This window comes from Nansenia antarctica (assembly GCF_963989245.1).
Source record: "Nansenia antarctica genome assembly, chromosome: 19".
NCBI lineage: Eukaryota > Metazoa > Chordata > Actinopteri > Argentiniformes > Microstomatidae > Nansenia > Nansenia antarctica.
In genome coordinates, this window is record NC_137692.1 from 21,625,508 (window position 1) to 21,647,925 (window position 22,418).

At 42.1% G+C, this 22,418-nt stretch overlaps 2 protein-coding genes across 2 annotated transcripts in view; one reads left to right on the forward strand and one right to left on the reverse strand.

Moving 5' to 3' along the window:
* Positions 1–22,418, reverse strand: part of slc36a4 (solute carrier family 36 member 4) — a gene marked incomplete at its 3' end in the record, with an annotated part of 168,469 nt that overhangs the window by 120,875 nt on the left and 25,176 nt on the right. The gene's annotated exons all lie outside the window — the stretch shown is intronic.
* On the forward strand, positions 13,933–17,554 carry LOC308174109 (tripartite motif-containing protein 16-like; the record flags this gene model as incomplete). The annotated part of the gene is made up of 6 exons (XM_080549173.1): positions 13,933–14,517; positions 15,101–15,196; positions 15,449–15,682; positions 16,315–16,474; positions 16,800–16,850; positions 17,016–17,554. The coding sequence occupies 6 exons, from the start codon at positions 13,933–13,935 to the stop codon at positions 17,540–17,542; spliced, it is 1,653 nt and encodes a 550-aa protein (XP_080405299.1). The 3' UTR covers positions 17,543–17,554.

A 22,418-nucleotide genomic window follows, 5' to 3' on the forward strand; every position in this document is an offset into this window, starting at 1 on the left:
ATCTCCACAGTCAATACTACAGTACTCAGAGCTAAGGGCTGAGTGCCTGGCCTCTTTCAAGGCCCATTGAGGTCAATACATTTGAAAACCCTAATTAACATGATGTCCTTTGAACCTAATCACACAAATAAAGCCATAAAAAAGAAACAGGCAAAGATCCACAGATAGAAATGCATGCACGTAGAGAGAATAAAAAGGCTCCATAAACAGCCTTAAAACTATGATAACATAAACTATGATGACTAGCTTCTCCTTAGCAACAGTAAACAAATCAGGGGGCTTGCACTTAATTTATACTAGCCCATTAATCATTACAAGCCATGCTAATTCAGATTAGCCTACATAATGTTCCCATAAGAATAGATAATTACGGTAGCTGCTGGAAATATTTACAATACTTAATCATTGTACATTGGTGTTTATGTAATTACTGCAAATTAACATTCAGATGATGAAAATGCATGATACATATTTACAGTAGTTTTTATTTCCCTGCATTGCTGGTAAAGCATTAGCAAGTTTGACTATTTTTTTTGCAAATAATAAAACATTGAGCACTGTATTTCTCCAGATCTACAAGCCAATGATTACAAAAGCTACAACCATGACAATGTTTTAATATGCCCTGTGTACAACAAAGAGTGATTCCCAAACAACACTAGTGTTTCTAGTGACAAGTGACTGTGCAAAATGCAATGTGTCCACCATAACAAATAAGTTGTGATCCATTTGTAGTGCATATGAACCCTAACCTATTCCCAGAGTGACTTGGGAGGAACTGATTCACAAGGTTACTCTGACACAAACCCAACTGGCTTATGAAGTGTGTTCAATCCTTGTACTGAACAAGACCTACGGACCTTTGGGGACAGAGCCTTCAGCGTGGCCGCACCTACGCTCTGGAACTCCCTCCCCTCAGTGATCCGCAACGCCCCCACCCTGGACTCCTTCAAACTAGCCCTCAAAACCCATCTGTTCTCCAAGGCATTTGGCCCCTAGGCATTGTTTTAGTTTTTCCTTTGTTTGTTTTCTGTTTTGTCTGTCCGTTTTCATCCCCTTGTACAGCGTCCTTGGGTTTGTGAAAGGCGCTATATAAATTCAAGTTATTGTTATTATTATTATTATTATTATTATTATTATTAAGATCTGATAATCACTGATTTCAAGAAATTATGCGATCAGAAATGATTAAATAGAGAAATAAACTTGAAGTCTGTCGGCCATCCGTCGGCCAATCAGTGCACAGATCAGCTGTCACATGGTAAAGGTATGTAGCCATGTTATTGGGCTACTAGGTCACTGTTTTTACATTACATCACATTACATTTTTGGCATTTAGTAGCAGACGCCTTATTCCAAAGCGACTACATTTGACTAAGTAAGTGAATCATCAATCCACCCAGTCATAGCAGCACTAGAAAAGTGATCTAGTTCAGGCCAGCGGCCATTGGCAGTCTTCGTGCTAGAAGAAGAACTTTTTGGTAGACACTGCGTGACGTTAGAATTATAAGGTTCTATCTCCATTTTTGTCAAAATTGAGTTTTTTACATAATCTGATCCATTAGGTGTTTATTAATGCCTGTGTGGTGTTATTTTTTAAATGTTGACATTTTTGAGTTAGTAATTAATAAAATACAAAGGTTCCATCTCACAAAACATAATGGAATGTAAAAACGTTGACGCTCAATGGGCCAGTTTCACAGACAAGGCTTAAGCCTAATCCTGGACTAAAAAGCATCTTCAATGGAGATTTTACATTGAAAGTGTGATTTAGTCCAGGACTAGGCTTAAGCCTTGTCTGTGAAACCGGCCCAATATCTCTGAACTGCCCTAAACGGAGATAGAACCTTCTCATTCTAAGCTCACGACTGGATAAACAGTACAAGGGGGTAGCAGAAATCTCAGGAGAAACAGTATGGGGGAAGCAGGTGTCTCAGGAGACAGTGCAGGGGGGTAGTAGATGGTAGCAGATGTGGGGATGCTACTTACAATGATCCCTGCGTTGCGTACCGCCAGAGGGAGTCCAAGCAGCCCTGTCCCGATGTTCCCCTTCAGCAGGTGGATGAGAGCTTGACTAAACCTGTAAAACACAGACACGGTGAGAGGCACGTCGACTTTGAAAATGCTATAATATTCTCTATCTTTTTATCTTGAGCAGCTTGGGATTCAGTGAAAGTGGAGTTGATGTCAAAGTGGGAAATGTAGGGAAGGGTAAGAAAGAAGAATATGAATGTTATATTGATTTTATGTACATTAGGGTTTGTGTTGGGAAATACGGACATCAGTTTGACCTATCTGATGATACAGTAGTGTAGACCACAGTGAACCATTCTTCCGGGTCGTTGGTTTTCACTCCATTGTGTCAACCTGATCTATATCGGGTTTCTGACGCTAACTAATGGTTCACACCTTGCAGGCTGACTGAAATATTTCCTTTTCACATTGCACTTTAGCTCTCTGGACCTCCCTGAAAACATATCTGGAGGCAGCTGCAATAAGTTATAGAGTTTGCATATATTACGTGCCATACTACTACTCACTGAAAACAACATGGTTTGGGTGAGCATGATGGTATGAAAGATCCCTATGTATATGTTACGGTACATGTGGGAATACGGTACATGTGGGAAAACTAGGGTTAGGGTTAGGTGCTAGGGTGCTACGGTTAAGGTTAGGGTTAAGGTTAGGGGTAGGGTTAGGGGTAGGGTTAAGATTAGGGTTAGGGTTAGACATGCCAGCATGTACCAAATCACCCTAGCACCTAACCCTAACCCTAGTTCTCCCACATGTACCGTATTCCCACATGTACCTTAACATATATAGCATCTTGTATGCTCTTTGTATGTTTCTTGGTGTATTGTTTTTGTATGTTCTTGTCTTTGTTGTTCTTAGGGTTAGGGTCAAATGTTTCAGTTACACTTTTACGTGCTATCCTCTGTGATGTACTGTCTTGTACTTTTGACCAAAATAAAAATCAATCAATCAATCAATCTTACGTGATGCCCTGATCATTGCCCAGCTCGTAGTGTCTGACTGGAAGCAGCTCTGGATCCTGCTCCTCGTCCGTGTTCTCCTCCGAGCCCTGACCAGGGCTGCGGATCAGAGGAGTCATCACCTCCATGTCTGAAAGCGGAAACGAGAAGGTTTGAACCTTTAGAGTGACAGCAGCAGCAATATCTACTCCCTCTTTCGCTGTTGATGTTGAAACACTACTGGGAAATAGTCAGTGTATAGAATAGATACAGTCTCAAATTAAGAAACATAATAAGGTGTTCTCTGTGCTCCTTATTAGGGGCTGTTCCCTCAGCTGGTCCAAAACTATTGGTCCCCTTCACTGGCGGACTCAGAGGGGGGGCAGGGGGGGTGACTGCCCCTCCGTTGAAAAACGTCTGTCTTAAGTGCCCTTTTGAGTGGCAAAAATGCCCTTTTGAGTGGCAAAAATGAGAGGACGTGCCCTATTGGTGCCCCTCCAATGGTCTAAACTTGACCATGTGCCCCCACAGTTGAAAAATGTCGCACTAAAGTGCCTTTTGAGTGGCAAAATTAGAGGATGTGCCCTATTGGCTGGCCTTCCAATGGTCTAAACTTGACCATGTGCACTGATGGGGTCCCATGTTGTGCAGTAGGTGCCCTTTTTTTCTATTCGCCCCTCCTGCCCTTCAAACAGCCTGAGTCCGCCACTGGTCCCCTTTAATTCAACTTCAAACCACTACATCATAACGTCATCACTGACAGACAGAAAAGGCTGTAAGGCTACGTAGCTACCTAACTGTTGGGAAGTTTCCATCCTCCACCGGGCATCTGGGCAACAGTTGACAGCACAGACCTCCTCCTGTGTCCTGTGTGCTCACTGCCTGGCCCCTGGAGAGCCAAGGGGAGTCGCACTAGGGCCTGCTGACACGATAAGGAAACAAGGATCATCTTGTTGATAAACAGGTTGACAGGTCGTCATAACATCCCAGCAATGTTTTATAACATGGTCTCTAGAGATAGGCAGCTATAGCTTAAATGTTGCAACGCGAAATGTAAATGAAACTAATGTCAATACAGCTAGAGAAGTAAATTACATTACTAAAACACAATCTGTCATTGCATCTGTAACTTAAAGCAATGCAAAATGTAGTGCAGCTATCATATTCAACCAGTGCTACTGAAACTATTGCATGTTACATGTTACATTGTAACGGTGATACATGTAATATCAGAGCCTCTATGCATGCATAAGTGGCCTTGTGGAGTGATATTGTTAAACACATTGTAGCAGAGGGGTTTGCATGGGTTTTTAGCGTTGAAAGGTCCTACCAAAACGTCAGAGTAATGAGATTTCCGTCCAAAAGCTCTGTGCAAATCCTGCGCAACTGGGCGCGCTCGAGACGTTCCGTTCCTGCTTTTGATGGTTCTTGGATAGCTGGAACACTTCCATTGGAAATGAATAAATGATCAATGCATAATTGTTCCTCTTGGAGTAGATTTGCACTGTAAGGTTGAGTTGAAATTCCCCGGATTAGGAGAGCGCGCAGGACAGCATCTTCCCTGAGCCGACGGAAAAGGTTGGAAACGTCAACCCGAGGAAGGGGGGGGCTCTTAAAGGGGAGGTGTCCGCATGTTTATCATTCCTCTTGTCGTTGAGAAGAAGAAAAAAAATGTCCCCTTGTGCGTTCAGCAATTAGTGTTTGGTTGCCAGCTCTTCTATTCTTAGTTATCTTGTCCCTAACAGACATTTTTAACAGACACTCATTTACACATATTTCCGCTAAGTTGAAGTCCCTGGAATTAAATAAGGGCCATTTCCATGAAATAAGTTATTTATTTTTTAATAATTTAAATATAATAATATATATAAATATAATATTAATAATAATAAATAATATAAATATATATATTATTATATTATAAAATATATATAATATATATTATTTATTATTCAGAGATATATTATTCATATATATATATATATATATTATTTATTATTTAATAAGGCAACACATCACAGAGTATTGACATTAATTAACCAATTAACGTATTGACATTAACGTATTGACTTAATTAATGAATGATGAAGTTCAGATAACCTTTGCAAAACAGGGATATCAAAAATCATTTAAATGAATAAAACCTACAAGACAGAGATCTGAGCTGTGGAAAGTATGCAACTGGTCTGATCAGATTTAATAATGCTTTGCGCAAACAAATATGGGTCTAATTGAATTCCAGGATGACAGATGATCTCTTCCATAGTCTCGCACTGAGTCGCACACTGTCACCTATGTGTGTCATAAGTCAGAGATGTCATGGCAAGCATGAGAACATACTGTAGGAAGGTGTGCCATATGACCTGCCATATGATCATTCACATCTCTCACCTATGTTAAAGGTTATAAACAGTGCAGCAGGTCAATGCGGGTTTTATAGGGGTACATTTTTTTTAGAGTAGTGGGAATGTGTTGTCAAAGACCTGTAACTTAATATAAAATATAAAACAATGGATGACCCCCCGCATGATTTTAAATAGTAGGCTATGGTAAATGTGTAAAGACAAAACAACTAGTTTCACAAATACCCAGACACTTCTCTCATCTCCATCAACAAATTATATAATTCATTAAGTAATTCTATCTACTGTAGGCCTATGTGTTAATATCTTGTCCAATGTCACATTGCAAATGAAATCTAGTGTATCTATCCAAATGGAACTCAATCTACAGCTTTGATACAATAGTTATTAGTCTCAATAAGTAACCACACATTTATTATTCACAAAATTCATCATTGATTCTTCCAGACACGTGGGATGGTTTTGCTGTACTAGAAAGCCTTGTGCTGAAATACCTATTGTTACCGCCACTGTTGCAGATTGGTGGGGAAATAAGAGCTTATCATTTCTTTCAAATAGTATAATGATTCAGGACAGGTCCTTCATATCTTTGCATCCCACTGTCTTGAAATCCGTTTTTTCATCTCTGCCCTTATAATTCATTTATTGATTATAATTAATTCACAACAGTCAACATAATGGAATGGAATGGCACAGCTGTCTGTGGGTTGATTTCCATTTTCCCTTTGGATCAGAGCTGTTTTCTGATTGTTTTCCCCAGATGCGTTTGTCAGTTTAATTGGATGTGATTGACATGCAAAATCAGATTTTCTGCTGACTTCGACAAGACAGGAGGCCAAGACACATGCCGCAGCCAAGAAACGTGAATAAAAGTTCTTAATAAACAGTCAATGTGTTAATTCTCTCCAGGAATTCTCTCCAGGAATTCTCTCAGTGCTCCAGCCTGCTACTGAAGTGCTGCTGAGTAAGACACAGTGATAGAGAAAAAATACAGAATAAATAATATGCCTATGGCTACTGAGAGCAAGAGATTTGTCTAACTATTGTCACTTGTCTTTTTAGTCCCACTTGTCTCTTATAAGTACTGCCACTTTATTGCTCTTGTCGCTACAATGTTGAGGAACTGAACCCTAAGAATTTTAAATGGTAAATGGACTGCACTTATATAGCGCCTTTTTTGCTACTCCAAAGCGCTTTACAACGGCCTCTCATTCACTCACACACATTCACACACCAATGGCGGCAAGCTGCCATGCAAGGCGCTGGCCCGCTCACTGGGAGCAATATTGGGGTTCAGTGTCTTGCCCAAGGACACTTCGACATGTGGCCAGCCGTGGCTCGAACCGCCGATCTGCCAACCTTGTGATCATTAGGCGGCGACTCTACCTCCTGCGCCACAGCCACCCCGGTTTACTCTCGTATACTTGTATAATAGGATGTAACAATAAACTTGAAACTTGAGACAAGAAAATCTAATCCAAGAGAGAGACAGTATAAGAGCCTCCTACAGTACAGTATGATCATGGGTCATCAGCTGCTCTCAATGAGGATTTCACTCTGCCTGCTCATATTTATTGGGGAGAAATCCAAACGTTGTAATTAACTTTCCTGAACCAAGGCTGAGCAAATAGCCTTTTGAATGAATGAATGAATGAATGAATGAATGAATGGACTTTATTGTCATTGCTACAGTACAGGTACCAAACAACGAAATTTAGGAGGGGTGGCTCCCCTGGTGTTAGGAAAGGGAAAAACAAAAAACACTTTTAGAAAAAGAATAAAATCACAAGAAAGTAAGGAGCTGGTTTACATAAATAAAGGCTATGTACACAATCCACTGTACTATACTGCACAGATAGTCAACTAGGGTTGTCATATTGCACAAAAGTATTTTTTCACGTTATTTAAAGTGTCACAGTTTGCAGGCTTGAAATGTACGTGTTTGTGCCTCAGCACTAGCTGCCATACAATCCGTCCAGACTGTCCTGGGCCCAGAACTTAGGCCTTTGCTGGGTTCAGGGCCTTGACGGCCCTGTGGTAGAAGCAGTTCTTCAGTCTGTTTGTCTTAGCGGCCGGGGTCCTGTACCTCCTTTTCGAGGGCAGCCTGATAAAGTGTACGTGCCCAGGGTGGGTCGGGTCCCTGGAGATCTTGGAGGCCTTCCTGAGACAGCGTGTGTTGTACAGCTCTTCCAGAGAGGGGAGGGGGGCGCCGGTGATCTTCTGTGCTGTTCTCACGACTCTCTGTAGCGCGTTTCTCTCCGCTGTTGTGCAGCTGTAGAACCAGTTGCAGATGCCGTAGGTGAGGATGCTCTCCACTGCGCCGCGGTAGAAGGCCACCAGTATCTCCTGCTTGTTGTGTTCTTTCCTGAGGCATCTCAGGGTGTATAGCCGCTGTTGTGCCCTCTTGATGGTGCCTTTTGTGTTGTCCTTCCAGGCCAGGTCATCCCGCATGTGATGTCCCAGGAATCGGAGGGTTGAGACTCTCTCCACGCTCTCTCCGTCGATGAGCAGGGGCTGGATCTCGGACTTTTTCCTCCTGAAATCTACGATGAATTCCTGGGTCTTTGACTTGTTTAGCAGCAGGTTGTTAACCTTGCACAGCTTGCTCAGTTGCTCTACCTCATCCCTGTACGCCGCCTCGTCCCCCCCCCGAGATACATCCCACCACGGTGGTGTCGTCTGCAAACTTTACGATGTAGTTGCTGGGGTGGACGGGGGTGAAGTCGTGGGTGTAGAGGTTGTAGAGGATGGGGCTTAGCACGCAGCCCTGGGGGGACCCAGTGCTGAGGCTGAGGGCTGTGGAGGTGTGGGGGCCCACCCGCACCCTCTGGGGGCGGTCGGACAGGTTCCTCATTGAATACTTTAAAACTGTCTTTTTAGCCATATTTTAGCTAGACAAGAAAACATTTTTGAATTCTATCCACAACTTACTCACTCAAAATGTAATTTGTTGCATCCCAAGAGCAAGAAACTATCTAAAATAAATAAGACATTTAAGGACCCTAACCAAACTCCCCGATCGTGTTCGCATTTGGAATTAATTTCTGTGATGATAATGGTAGTTCTCTTATGCTTATTTACATTTTAATTAAAGCCCGTTTTCCGTTAATTAAAATTGAAATTTAATTTAACCAGGTGTGTGGCGCAGCATGCATGTGAAGTGGTTTGATTTAGCTGGAGGATGCTTTATTCTGATTGACCTGCACTCCCCCTCCGTGCAAATACGGTACATGCCACTGAAGAACAATGTTTTGTTTTTCATTAGAGCTTTTTTCAAGATTGTTGCTGTATTAAGATTGTATTAAGATTGTATTAAGATTGTATTAAGATTGTTAACCACGTGGCCTGGGGTGGTCCAGTGGTCTAGCACTGCGGTCTACAGTGCACACGTATGCCCATGTCGGCATGGGTTTGAATTCGGCCCATGCCCTGCTGACATGCCCTCTCTCCCTTCTCCTCCTTACTTTCCTGTCTGTCTTCACTATATCTGTCCAATAAAATGAACTTCCACTATGAGTGGGAAAGTTAAGAAGTATTTGCTCGCTTTTTAAAATTCTGTTGGTGGCCGTGCATGCTTTTAACTGTAACTCATGCTTCTTCTTAAATGGTGACTGACTTATATAGCGCCTTATTCCAAAGCGCTTTACAACGGCCTCTCATTCACCCTTTCAGACACACATTCACACACCGATGGTGGCAAGCTACCATGCAAGGCGCCGGCCCGCTCATTGGGAGCAATTTTGGGGTGTCCAAGGACACCTCGACATGTGGCCAGCCAGCGTTCGAACCGTCAATTTGCCGACCTTGCGATCATTAGACGCTGGCTCTACCTCCTGAGCCACAGCCACCCCTCTTTTTGAGTGCCGCTTTGATTTGTAGTAGAGGTAAATATATTTTCAGAGCTAGCTAGCACTTCAAAGCTTTTCAATGTTCTCCTTGTGTGATAGGACACACTACAGTACCAGTGGTGAGAAATTGACAAAGGCGCCACTCATCATACAATCAATGTCCCTTATCAAGGAGACGAGTGAAGGGAAGCGTGTAATCAATTCTAGAAGTGGCCACTTCTAGTTACCAAATCGCTGTGAAATCTATCTGTCTCCAGCTGTGATATTCATAGCACTTCATTTGTGCTCCCATTTATGTATTACAACAATAACAAAACATTTTGTAATTGCATAATTTGGCTGGCTCTAATATGCATGAAACAGTGTCTCTACCTGTTGTTTTCTAAATGATCTAAGTACTTACCGGTAATATGCTCTCTCATTCCTCTTATACAGTATGTCCTCAGCTCATATGTCCCTTATGCTTTTCAGTGCTTACCCCTACCACACTGACATCTCGTGACGTTAGAATTATAAGGTTCTATCTCCATTTTTGGTCAAAATTGAGTTTTTTTACATAATCTGATCCATTAGGTGTTTATGAATGCCTGTGTGGTGTTATTTTTTAAATGTTGTCATTTTTGAGTTAGTGATTCATAAAATACAAAGGTTCCATCTCACAAAACATAATGGAATGTAAAAACTTTGATGCTCAATATCTCTGAACTGCCCTAAACGGAGATAGAACCTTCAAGATCTGTCAAATATATTAGATAGAAAAAGAGGTTTGTATTATTGACATTAGTTGAGCGTCACACCCCAGGAAAGGTGACAACCATGGGCAGCCAGTCAGTCTCCTGAGGCAACACTACTAATTCACCAGCTATGAGCTCTCACTGAAACAAACAAAAGACCCCAGCCTGCTGTGACAAACTAATTATGAAACACCACAAGTCAGTCTATTATGAACCAATTACCCAACAATGTGACCCGGCCTGTAATTAACTGATTGGGAATCAGCACTCCACAACACTTGCAGTGTAGCTGTCTCGAGGGGGTTAGGGCAGTGACGTACATGCAGGGGTGACGTACATGCTTTGAGGGGTTCATTTGCCACTCCACAGAAGGATATTCCAGACTCCTCTTGCCTCTCTCTTCTCTGCTGCCTCTCCTCTCCTCTTCCCTCTCTCCTCCTCCACTCACATAACCACACGTTCCACATCAGTGATTCACAGAAGCTTATGCGTGTTGTTGTTTGTGTGTGAATGTGTGTGCATAGTGTTGTTGTTTGTGTGTGAATGAATGAATGAATGAATGAATGAATGAATGAATGAATGAATGAATGAATGAATGGTCTTTATTGTCATTGATATAGTACAGGTACCAAACAACGAAATTTGGGAGGGGGGGCTCCCCTGGTGCTAGGAAAAAAAAACTAAAAACAAGAAGGGAAAAGAGCTGGTTTACATAAATAAAGGCTATGTACACTATCCACTATACTATACTATACAAATAAAACACTGTGCTGTACTCTATGCTATGCTATACCTATTCTAACATTTCCTATCTCTGAACCTATGCACACACTCTGAATGTGTGTGCATAGTGCTGTTGTTTGTGTGTGAATGTGTGTGCATAGTGCTGTTGTTTATGTGTGAATGTGTGTGCATAGTGGCTGTATAAGTGGGAGCATTCTTTTTTGCTTGGACTATAAGGTGCATGGCATTGTTGTTGTGAGTGGATTTATACTCATTGTGTAGAAGCCAAATAGCATTTTTGTTTTTGTTTATATTTAACAGAATGACGCCGGTGAGTCGGGGTAGGATGTTGTCACCTACCTGCGTCAAATAAACATCATGGGTGAAACGCACATCACATTAATCACAGGCAAAGCAAGACATTCTTGAGATCTATGAGGTGGATTCAGAATTTAGCCTAGAATTTAGATTAGATTAGATTCAACGTTATTGTCATCGCAGAGTACAAGTACTATTACAACGAAATGCAGTTTAGCACCCAACCAGAAGTGCAAATAGTAATATAAGAGCATGACATAATACAACAAGAAGGGTAGTGATATGTGACTATGCAATACAGCCTAAACTTAAAGCTTCTTCATAACTTTCCTTTTTTTCTTCTGAGCCATCACTCTTTCAGATTCAGATTCAGATTCAGATAACGTTTATTGCCATTATGCATACACATATAGGAATTTGCTTCGACATTACAGTAAGTGCGTTTATACTTTTTTCACGTGTCAAAAAACAGGACAGACAACAGTGCATTGGATAGTGCAATATAAAGTGCAGTGCAGAGTTTTTACGGTGAGTCCAGTGCATATTCAGTCCTGGGCAGACTTGGGGGCGGGGGGGGGGGGGGGGGGGAAGCCAGAGTCATTTATCAGCCTGGCGGCTGAGGGGTAGAAACTGAGCCTGTGGCGGGCCTTCAGTGCCTTAGGCAGCCGCAACCTTCTTCCAGAGGGAAGCAGGGTGAGGAGGCCGTGGCCGGGGTGGAAGGGGTCTGCCATGATCTTCCTTGCCCTCCTCAGAGCCCTGGTGTCATGCAGGGAGTTGAGGGAGGGCAAGGGACAGCCGATCACCCTCTCTGCTGAACGTAACACCCGCTGCAACTTGGCCTTGTCCTTGGTCGTTGCAGCAGGGAACCAGGTGATGATGGAGTGGGTGAGGATGGACTCTATGATGGCCGTGTAAAACTGGACCATCATGGACCTCGGCAGCCTGAATGCTTCTTGTTACTTTCCCAGTGTTCCTTTGAAATTGTTCAGTTGCTGTTCAACTGTCACCATTCTTGAGCTTTTCTGTAAATTTTTCTTTTGTTGCTCATTTGTTGTAAGGTTTGTCTGAGCTTCAGCATCCACGCTACTGCATTTTTGACATCACTCCACCTTGAGAAGTGCTCCAAAAACATGCTTGATTGACCACCACTTCCGTTCTGATCTCTGGGTCACCTGAGGGAACGGGCCTCAGCTCTTCAGGCAGTGTTGGCCAAAGACTTTCATCCTTCCAAAGAAATGACTAGTAATTACATTACTACCTTTGCACAAACTGTATATTGCACATGTCTCCTGATATAGCTTCTTTTATACTTCTGCACATTAGATACTGTACATAAACTACCACACTGTAGGCTACTAGCTACCTATCTGTACATAGCTCATAACTATATATAGCCCATAACTGTATATACTGTACCTCTAAACTAAACTGATGTTTACAATACTACCTCTGCACATACTGTATTGAATCTCCAGGTAATGTATTTCTGACATCCATCACTTTTGCTGTCGTTAAGATACTTTATTTTTCTGTTTTGGTAGTCTGTCCAATGTGACACTTGCCCTCCTCCACCGGCCCTAGTTTTGGATCTAGCTTGCTGTTCATTATGTTCATGATAAATCGTAGTCAGCTATAACATCTTCATATACGACCATACAGGCTAAATACTGATTAACAGTTCATCACTTTGGCAAATGCCCATTGAACAGATTTATTCATTATCCTATTATCCATTATCTCTCATCTGGGGACACACGGCAAATCAAATGAAGAACTACAAATCCCAGATGACAGGGAGATGACGTATGACTGCTCTGATGAATCAACCCCTATTTCATCAATTTTCTCTATATAACGTTAACGACGTCGATCATTGATCGGTAACGACACTATATGATAGTTTGCCTAACTGGCCATCGGATTTGGGCTACTAATATCTAAAAAGCACTACGGTTTTCTTATTTTATCGGATTAAAGTAGCAAAGACCTATAATTTCCATTGACCGCCAGTCAAACTTCTACACTTCTCTAGCACCCAAAAAGGGGCGTGGACATGACGGGAGAGCAAAGTACCCGGATGCGTTGCTCTTATCTATGCAGTATACTCATTGAGTATGCAGTATGCAGTATGCTAGTATGCCATTTCGAACACAGCCCCTGTCTTGTAGCGCCCTCTACTGGTCACTACAGTGTTAACAGCTGTTACCAGTTTAACAGCTAAATCTCAGTCAAACTTAAAATTAATACATGAGTTACCTTTTTCTTTTATTTTCTTTTTTTTGACGCAGAGCTCTGCTTTTTAATTAGTATATTTGTTCATGTTCATGTTTAGTTAGCAAGTTATAAAACGTTATTATATTCGCAATAATAGCAGCCAGGTCGAGATGTGGGTACGGCCCTATGGCTCGGTCTGTCAGGGTGGGCTTGTGTGTCTTGTTTTGTGTCTTTAAGCAGGTAGACTACCTGGTGGGAGGGGCTGGAGACCCATTACAATTACAGAAACTTCATAAACTGCATATCCTATCTTAACTGTTTGGTAACCATGGTAATTAGGGTTAGGACCAAAAAGCCATTACAGATCACTGTTCCTAAATCAATGTTCCTATCCTAACTTGAGATAGGAAAAGTGTATTACACAAGCTTCCTTTAGGATAACCGTTAGGCTGTATAACTGTGCCATCTAGTGGCTACAGCTGGTAATTGAACTCCATCTCACATTAACACAATCTTTGAGGAAGTCCATAATAGTTGTATCCGTTGAGGATCACTAGGGGAACCCTGGTGGCTGCAGAAGGAAGTTGAATGAGTATTTCAATACGTCAACACTGTTCTTGGTCTCTGTCCAACACCACTCCCTCTACAGCTACAGGGCCACAGAACCAGGAAGTGTTCCCTCCCACAGAGCACTAAACACTTCTAGAGAAACGAAACATATCACTGATACTCTGTCCTGTCTGGTAGTGTTTGCAGCAAAATGGCAGAGGGCATGGACTCCTTCAGTTGTCCGATCTGTCTGGATCTATTGAAGGATCCGGTGGCTATTCCCTGTGGACACAGCTACTGTATGGGCTGTATTAAGGGCTGCTGGGATCAGGGTGATCAGAAGGGGGTCTACAGCTGCCCCATGTGTCTGGAAAGCTTTACTCCAAGGCCTGTTCTGAGGAAAAACACTCTACTGGCTGAATTAGTGGAGAAACTGAAGAAGACAGGACTCCAAGCTGCTCCTCCTGCTCCTCCTGTTCACTGTGATGCTGGACCTGGAGATGTGGCGTGTGATGTCTGCACTGGAAGAAAGCAGAAAGCTCTCAAGTCCTGTCTGGTGTGCATGGCCTCTTACTGTGAGACTCACCTGCAGCCTCACTATGAGTCTCCTGCCTTTAAGAAGCACAAGCTGGTCGAAGCCTCCACACAGCTGCAGGAGAAGATCTGCTCTCGTCATGATGAAGTGATGAAGATTTTCTGTCGCACTGATCAGCAGTGTATCTGTTACCTGTGTACCATGGATGAACACAAAGGCCATGATACAGTCTCAGCTGCAGCAGAAAGGACTGAGAAACAGGTAAGAACCAGAGCTGCTCGTTTGATAAAGGTAGAACTGACTGTGTCTTCCCACTGGCAGCTGATGAATGATGAATGATTGACAGAAAGGAGAGAAACTTCATGTTAGAAATGAAAGAGAGGAGAGATTGTGATTTTAGAAGCTCCCAATGGCTGTAGAAAAGTTATATTCATATACAGTTGTGAACACATACACTAAGATAGAAAATCCATGTTTTTTTTTCAAACAAATTCATCCTTTATTGGGCTGGCGTGGAGCTGAAAGTCCATGTCACTGAAGTGAGTTAATGATTGAAATAATTTTATGATCAGATCATTTTACTGTGATCTCTAAATTCTGCAAAAAAAGAAAGAAAAAATAAGTAAAACATTGCCTTAATGTACAGTACATGTATTCCATATGAGTTACACATTCCATGATATATTTAAATGAGTATTAATCACAAAAGTACAATTATTGTTAGGTTTTTTCATCTGCAATTCTTTTAGGCATATTATTGGTGATGTGCACCAATGCTGAATGTCAGTATATATATACTGTATATTTAATATAATCTGGCATTTATATCACTATTTGTCCACAGAGGCAGCTGGGGATGAGTCAGCAGAAGGTCCAGCAGAGAGTCCAGGAGAGAGAGAAGGAGCTGAAGGAGATCCAACAGACTGTGGAGTCTCTCACAGTGAGTATTGACCAGAGGAGACACACCATTACTGCTCTCCTCCAGTCAGCCATTCTCCACTTATTATTATTTTTTATTTAACTTGTATTCTTTATTTGATTTATGATGATTTATGCAATCCCACTGTGGTGTGTGTGTGTGTGTGTGTGTGTGTGTGTGTGTGTGTGTGTGTGTGTGTGTGGTGTGTGTATGTGTGTGTGTGTGTGTGTGTGTGTGTGTGTGTGTGTGTGTGTGTGTGTGTGTCTCTAACAGCGTTCTGCACAGGCAGCAGTGGAGGACAGTGAGAGGATCTTTACTGAGCTGATCCGCTCCATTGAGAGAAGGCTCTCTGAGGTTAAGCAGCTGATCAGAGCCCAGCAGGAGGCAGCAGTGAGTTTGGCTGAGGGACTCCTGGAGCGTCTGAAGCAGGAGATAGCTGAGCTGAGGAGGAGAGACGCTGAGCTGGGGCAGCTTTCACACACAGAGGACCACATCCATTTCCTCCAGGTAACTATGGTAACCAGGTAAATACGCTGACCCTCCATCTGGAACACTGAAAGGACCTTACTGTTCAATTATTAATGTATTCTCTCTCTCTCTCTCTCTCTCTCTACTCTCTCTCTCTCTCTCTACTCTCTCTCTCTCTCTCTCTCTCTGTCTCTCTCTCTCTCTCTCTCTACTCTCTCTCTCTCTTTCTCTCTCTCTCTCTCTCTCTCTCTCTCTCTTTCTCTCTCTCTCTCTCTCTCCCTCCCTCTCTCTCTCTCTCTCTCTCTCCCTCCCTCTCTATCTCTCTCTCTCCCTCTCTCTCTCTCTCTCTCACCCACTCACTCTTTCTCTCTCTCCCTCTCTCTCTCTCTCACTCTCTCTCTCTTTCTCTCCCTCCCTCTCTATCTCTCTCTCTCACTCTCTCTCTCTCTCTCTTTCTCTCCCTCCCTCTCTATCTCTCTCTCTCTCCCTCTCTCTCTCTCTCTCACCCACTCACTCTTTCTCTCTCTCTCCCTCTCTCTCTCTCACTCTCTCTCTCTCTCTCTCTTTCTCTCCCTCCCTCTCTATCTCTCACTCTCTCTCTCTCTCTCTTTCTCTCCCTCCCTCTCTATCTCTCTCTCTATATATATATCTCTCTCTCTCTCTCTCTCCAGAGTTATGTCTCTCTCTCCAGTCCCAGTGTATGTTCAGACTTACCCAGCATCACCGTCCATCCTCTTCAGTACTTTAGAGATGTGACTCAGGCTGTGTCTAAGATGAGAGAGAAACTAGAGGACATCCTTAAGGGGGAGTGGCCTAAGATCTCAACTATAGGTGGGCTAAAAACTCTGTCTAGTCCCTTTATATCGGCAACTTTAGAACACAGTCCTAATCATCTCTTTGTATACAGTACAGCAGTGGAGGCTGGTGGAGGTAGAAATCGGAGGACAGGCTCATTGTAATGCATGGATTGTAATGAGGAATGGTAAGCGTTTGACACCATTCCTCATTCCATGCATTACAATGAGCCTGTCCTCCGATTTCTACCTCCTCCAGCCTCCCCTGCAGTAAGTACATGTACTGTATGTGTAATATGATATGATGTGAATGTTCTCTTTCTCTCTCTCTGAATGTGTTTGTGTGTCTGTGGTTGATGCAGTGGATGTATTACTGCCACCAGAGCCCCAGACCAGAGCCCAGTTCTTACAATGTGAGTCTCTTTATCCAGAAGTAGCAAACAGTCTCCATTGATGCTTTCTACAAACCATGAGATAGAACTAGAGAGCTCTAGGAGAGGGAGAGACTCATCAAAGACAGGTTAGATATCTGACTTCCATTATTTCTCTGATTTGGTTTCTGCTCTTCTCTCTCCCAGATTCCTGTCAGCTCACACTGGACCCAAACACAGCAAACAGTTACCTCTCTCTGTCTGAGGGGAACAGAAAGGTGACATGTATGACACACACCCAGTCATATCCTGGTCATCCAGAGAGATTCACTGACTACAGTCAGGTGCTGTGTAGAGAGGGTCTGTCTGGATGCTCTTACTGGGAGGTTGAGAGGAGTGGTCATTATGTTACTGCAGCAGTCTCATATAAAGACATCAGCAGGTCAGGTGGTAACAATGGATTTGGATGCAATAATAAGTCCTGGAGGTTAGACTGTCATAGTGGTCGTTATAGTTTCTATCACAATAATGTTGAAACTAAAGTATCAGGCCCTCAGTCTTCCAGAGTAGGAGTGTACCTGGATCACAGGGCAGGTACTCTGTCCTTCTACAGCGTCTCCTCTGACACAATGACCCTCCTCCACAGAGTCCAGACCACCTTCTCTCAGCCCCTCTATCCTGGGTTTAGGTTTGATTACTGTGACAGCAGTGCTGAGCTGTGTCAGCTGGAGTAGAGGTCTCTGTTAGAGTGGTGCTTTAGCATAACCTATTATTCTGTAGAAACATCTTTCTCTGTGATTTAGTCTTTAGAGTTGTATCATCATCACATATTCAATATAACGTGCTCTGTTCCAGAAATAATGTATGTTTAGATTGTTCCTTCTGTGCTGATCACAGGTTATGAATGTGTTTCTGTGGTGATCACAGGTTATGAATGTGTTTCTGTGGTGATCACAGGTTATGAATGTGTTTCTGTGTTAGTATTCTGGGTCTTTGCTCCATGTGATAGTATTCTGGGTCTTTGCTCCATGTGACAGGATCACCAAGGTGTCAGCTCAGAGGGACACAACTATGTAGATCCAAGATGTCTCTCTGACTATTCTGGAGCTAAAGAACACTGGATATCTGTGATAGAAAATGAACCTGCAATGACAATAAATGACAATGACAATAAAGTCCATTCATTCACCTGTGTTATATAACATAAAATCATTAATAAATCATAAATCTTCAAATTGAGGAACCTTTTTTTTTGTCTTTGTATATCCACATGATTGCTCCTCTGTGCATCTCTGCTTATTGAGGTGATATGAATGAGAGTGAGGGAAGAGACTCGGTTATGTTATGTTACTAACTATGTTACTGACATAATCCCGGTAGAGAAACATATCTTTGTGATAGCCCAGGAGACATGAATCAAGAACTGGAGGAAGCGGTGTTGCAGCATATTAGTTGGTCGACTCAACTGTATAAAGTAACTGCATGGTGGTACACTACTAGGTAGCACCCTAGTGGTACCCATGTAGGTTCTATCAATAGTGAGTTCCTCATGGGGTTATAACTGTAACCTCACACATTCAAACGACTGTTTTTACTTTGAATGATTTGAAGGATTGTAGAATGCCTCTGCGTTTTGAATCTTTTTTTGTACTGTCAAAAACTTTTCTGCCCAAATAAAAACGATTTCTATCTTTATGATCAGTGTGGTTTATGTCTAATGTTTCATTCGTTTAGTAGTGCGATCATGTGTGGAATGGATGTTGCATAATGTCCACCATCACCATTGTAGGTCAAAGTGCAACGGAGTCTCTTCCTGACGATGTGAATGGAAGCTGGACCACTGCATTTATTTAGGAGCGACGACGGAGACACGCTGAGCCTGAAAACCATTAATCTGGGGCCTTCTCCCATCTCTGTGGGGTTTGAGAGTGTGTGTAGGTGTATTTACTTACTGATCTGAACCAGGTGAAGTTATGTTGATCTGAACCAGGTGAAGCAGATACTTGTTTCGCTGTTGTCGTTTCCAGAATGAATGTTTATTTATGACCGTATTTATTTGACAGTATGTTGGCAACTGGAGTTGTGTTGCCTGAAAGGTCATTGTGTTGTTTATTGGGTAGTGTTTCAAGAGTTCGTGATGTTAGAATTCTAAGGTTCTATCTCCATTTTTGTCAACATTGAGTTTTTTACATAATCTGATCCATTAGGTGTTTATTAATGCCTGTGTGGTGTTATTTTTAAAATGTTGACATTTTTGAGTTAGTAATTCATAAAATACAAAGGTTCCATCTCACAAAACATAATGGAATGTAAAAACTTTGACGCTCAATATCTCTGAACTGCCCTAAACGGAGATAGAACCTTATCATTCTAAACGGAGATAGAACCTTATCATTCTAAACGGAGATAGAACCTTATCATTCTAAGCGGAGATAGAACCTTATCATTCTAAACGGAGATAGAACCTTATCATTCTAAGCGGAGATAGAACCTTCTCATTCTAAACGGAGATAGAACCTTCTCATTCTAAACGGAGATAGAACCTTATCATTCTAAACGGAGATAGAACCTTCTCATTCTAAACGGAGATAGAACCTTATCATTCTAAACGGAGATAGAACCTTCTCATTCTAAACGGAGATAGAACCTTATCATTCTAAACGGAGATAGAACCTTCTCATTCTAAACGGAGATAGAACCTTATCATTCTAAACGGAGATAGAACCTTATCATTCTAAACGGAGATAGAACCTTATCATTCTAAACGGAGATAGAACCTTATCATTCTAAGCTCACGAGTTCTCTTTTGTATATCACTGTCTCTAGCATAATGATTTGACGCGCAACCACTCTAGTTGCCGCCAAACAGTGCGCTTGTGGCGCCAAACCTAACGGTAACACCAACTGATGTTTGGCTTCCACCCTTCATGGTGCATCTTACCGGTAAGTCTTGACTAGTGTTTGATAGTTGCCTTTTTGCTCAGATCACATAAATACATTTTAGATAGATAGGCCTATGGATGACGTTTATAAATGTTACTCATTGCAGCGTGAAACATTCAGTGATCCGTAATTTCTGCATGCAGCCTCACCTGTAAACAATTAAATGGGGGAAATGCATTATGCATGCACGTAGCAGCTTTGAAGTTCAACATCATTTGTTTTAAACATCTGAAAAACGTAAGCAATTAAGTGATAAGTCGTTATTTATTTGGTTATGAAGAGGTACACACATAAGACACACAGTAGAGGTAGATGTGTATGTATGTATGTGCCTCATAAACTTAGTTCAACTGGCTTACCTCATCAAACACTGTAGCTTCAAAACATGATTAAAACTATACTTTTGATCTCATGAATGCTCAGTCCATATATTTGTATCTCTGTCTATGTCTATAATCAAGAGTGGTTACATTATTCCAGCCCCATCCCTCACCAAAAAAGTCAAACAGCCTGAGTCCGCCACTGCTTACTTGTCATATTCACCATTCAGGAATACAGTGCTCCAAAGCATATAAACAGATGGTCATAGATAAAAGGTTACGTTCATAGTCATTAACTAGTCGTGAGCTTAGAATGATAAGGTTCTATCTCCGTTTAGGGTAGTTCACACAGGCATTAATAAACACCTAATGGATCAGATTTATGTAAAAAACTATTTTGACAAAAATATAATTCTAACGTCACGTAGTATAGAGCCCTAGTAGAAGATGCTCTGGGTCCAAGCAAAAGTAAAGAACAGTATTTTTGACCTACAACCCATCATCGACAGAAGAGTCATCCCCAACCTGGCCAGGTAAGTATAGGTAAGACAAACTAAGTAGAGGCATAAGTGTGTGTAGTATGACACTGTTCTTCCTCATTAAAAAGTACATAATTGCCATGAGAGACTAGTCAGGGAGTAGCTGTATTCCCTGCTCTTAAGAGATAGATTGATCAGAGTTTAAACAACTTTGTAAGGTACTTGGGGCGTAACTAAGCTAATGGTATGTGGGAGGGTGACACTTCAGCAGCACCACTACCACATCTGTGGGATCCACAGGGCCAGATGGAGAAACCACTGCATGCCCAGAGGAAGAAGCTGCACCTACACAACTACAACAAACGCCTGGAGCACCTCAGGTCAGAGGTCAGTGAGAGTGAAATCCTCTTGACCTCTTAAACCAATACCAATGCTTGTAATGTTTTTGTTTGTTGTATATATATATGCATATATCCTTTCTCCTGTGGTTAAGCCTCATCCTCCCTGTTCAGTTTGATAAGCTTAAAGAGAGCTACGGGAGACGGCAGGATCACCGTTATAGACGCAACACAACGGACCAATCACACACCTTCTCCGAGCACAGCGTCTTGAGTAAGAAGTTAGAGGTAAGACCGTTGATTAGGATTATGTCTCATCATGACTGCTTCATGGAACTTGACAGATCTGAAAGGATAGGATTAATATTTTAAAAATGACTGGGACTGTTCCTAACATACTAGATAGCTAAGTGGAGCTATAATCGTCCTCAGCGCATCATCAGTTCCTTTCAGAGCTACACAACTTGACAGATTTATCATCAGGTATGATGGAAAGCATTATGGGGGGTAGTCTGTCTTGAACAACTGCAAACTCATATGTCAATTCACTACTTCCTTCAGACAGGTTGCTACTCTACTCGGTCAGTAAGTGAAGGATGACATTGTGGTAATTGCCTGTCAAAAGTCTGAACCACTCATGTAATTGTGTGTGTGTGTGTGTGTGTGTGTGTGTGTGTGTGTGTGTGTGTGTGCGTGTGCGTGTGTGTGTGCAAATAAAATGGTAATACAATAATATATTGTTTACTATCTGGTTAAAGATTGTTCCTCATGTATCATGATAATTTTCCTGGCTACATAGTGTACAGGTTTTTACTTTTGCCTGCTTGCGGCTCTGTCAGTATGTGAAGCGCATTGAGTTGCATCTTGTAAGAAATGCGCTATACAAATAAAATTTGATTTGATGATTTGATCATAGGATCGCCATAAACTTGTGACAGATTCCCTCAACCACTGATTACAGTTGGGGATTAGTAAGTTATATCATAATTGGTTCTGTTAAAAATGTGGAACAAAGGCTATTGAAGAATTACAGTTGCAGTAGCTGACGGCACAGTAGTGAATGTTTCGGGGTCTCGTCTCCTTCAGGAGCTGAACACAAAGTGTGAGCAGTGGGAGAACCAGAGACTGGACCAGCAGAAGGACATGGCTGCGTTAGAGGTCCATCAGAAGTCCCTGGCCTTCAAAGTCCAGGTTTTCCAGGTATCCTAATTGTTGTATCCCAGGTCTTGGTGCACAGTGATGTGTTCTGAAGTCACCTACGATGATGTAGTCATAGTTACCGTTTACCTGAGATTAAGATAGATAGATTAAGTTTACTTCCAGACTCAAAACTCATCTTTAATGGAGACTGGAGAGACTGGAGTAACTCCTTTGAAAGTCTTATTTATCCCAGGAATTTGTGTCTGAGGAATTGCCCCATACTGTTACATTTGTGTCTGAGGAACTGCCCCATACTGTTACATTTGTGTCTGAGAAACTGCCCCCCCCCCCCATACTGTTACATTTTCCATAGAAAGACACATCAGCAGG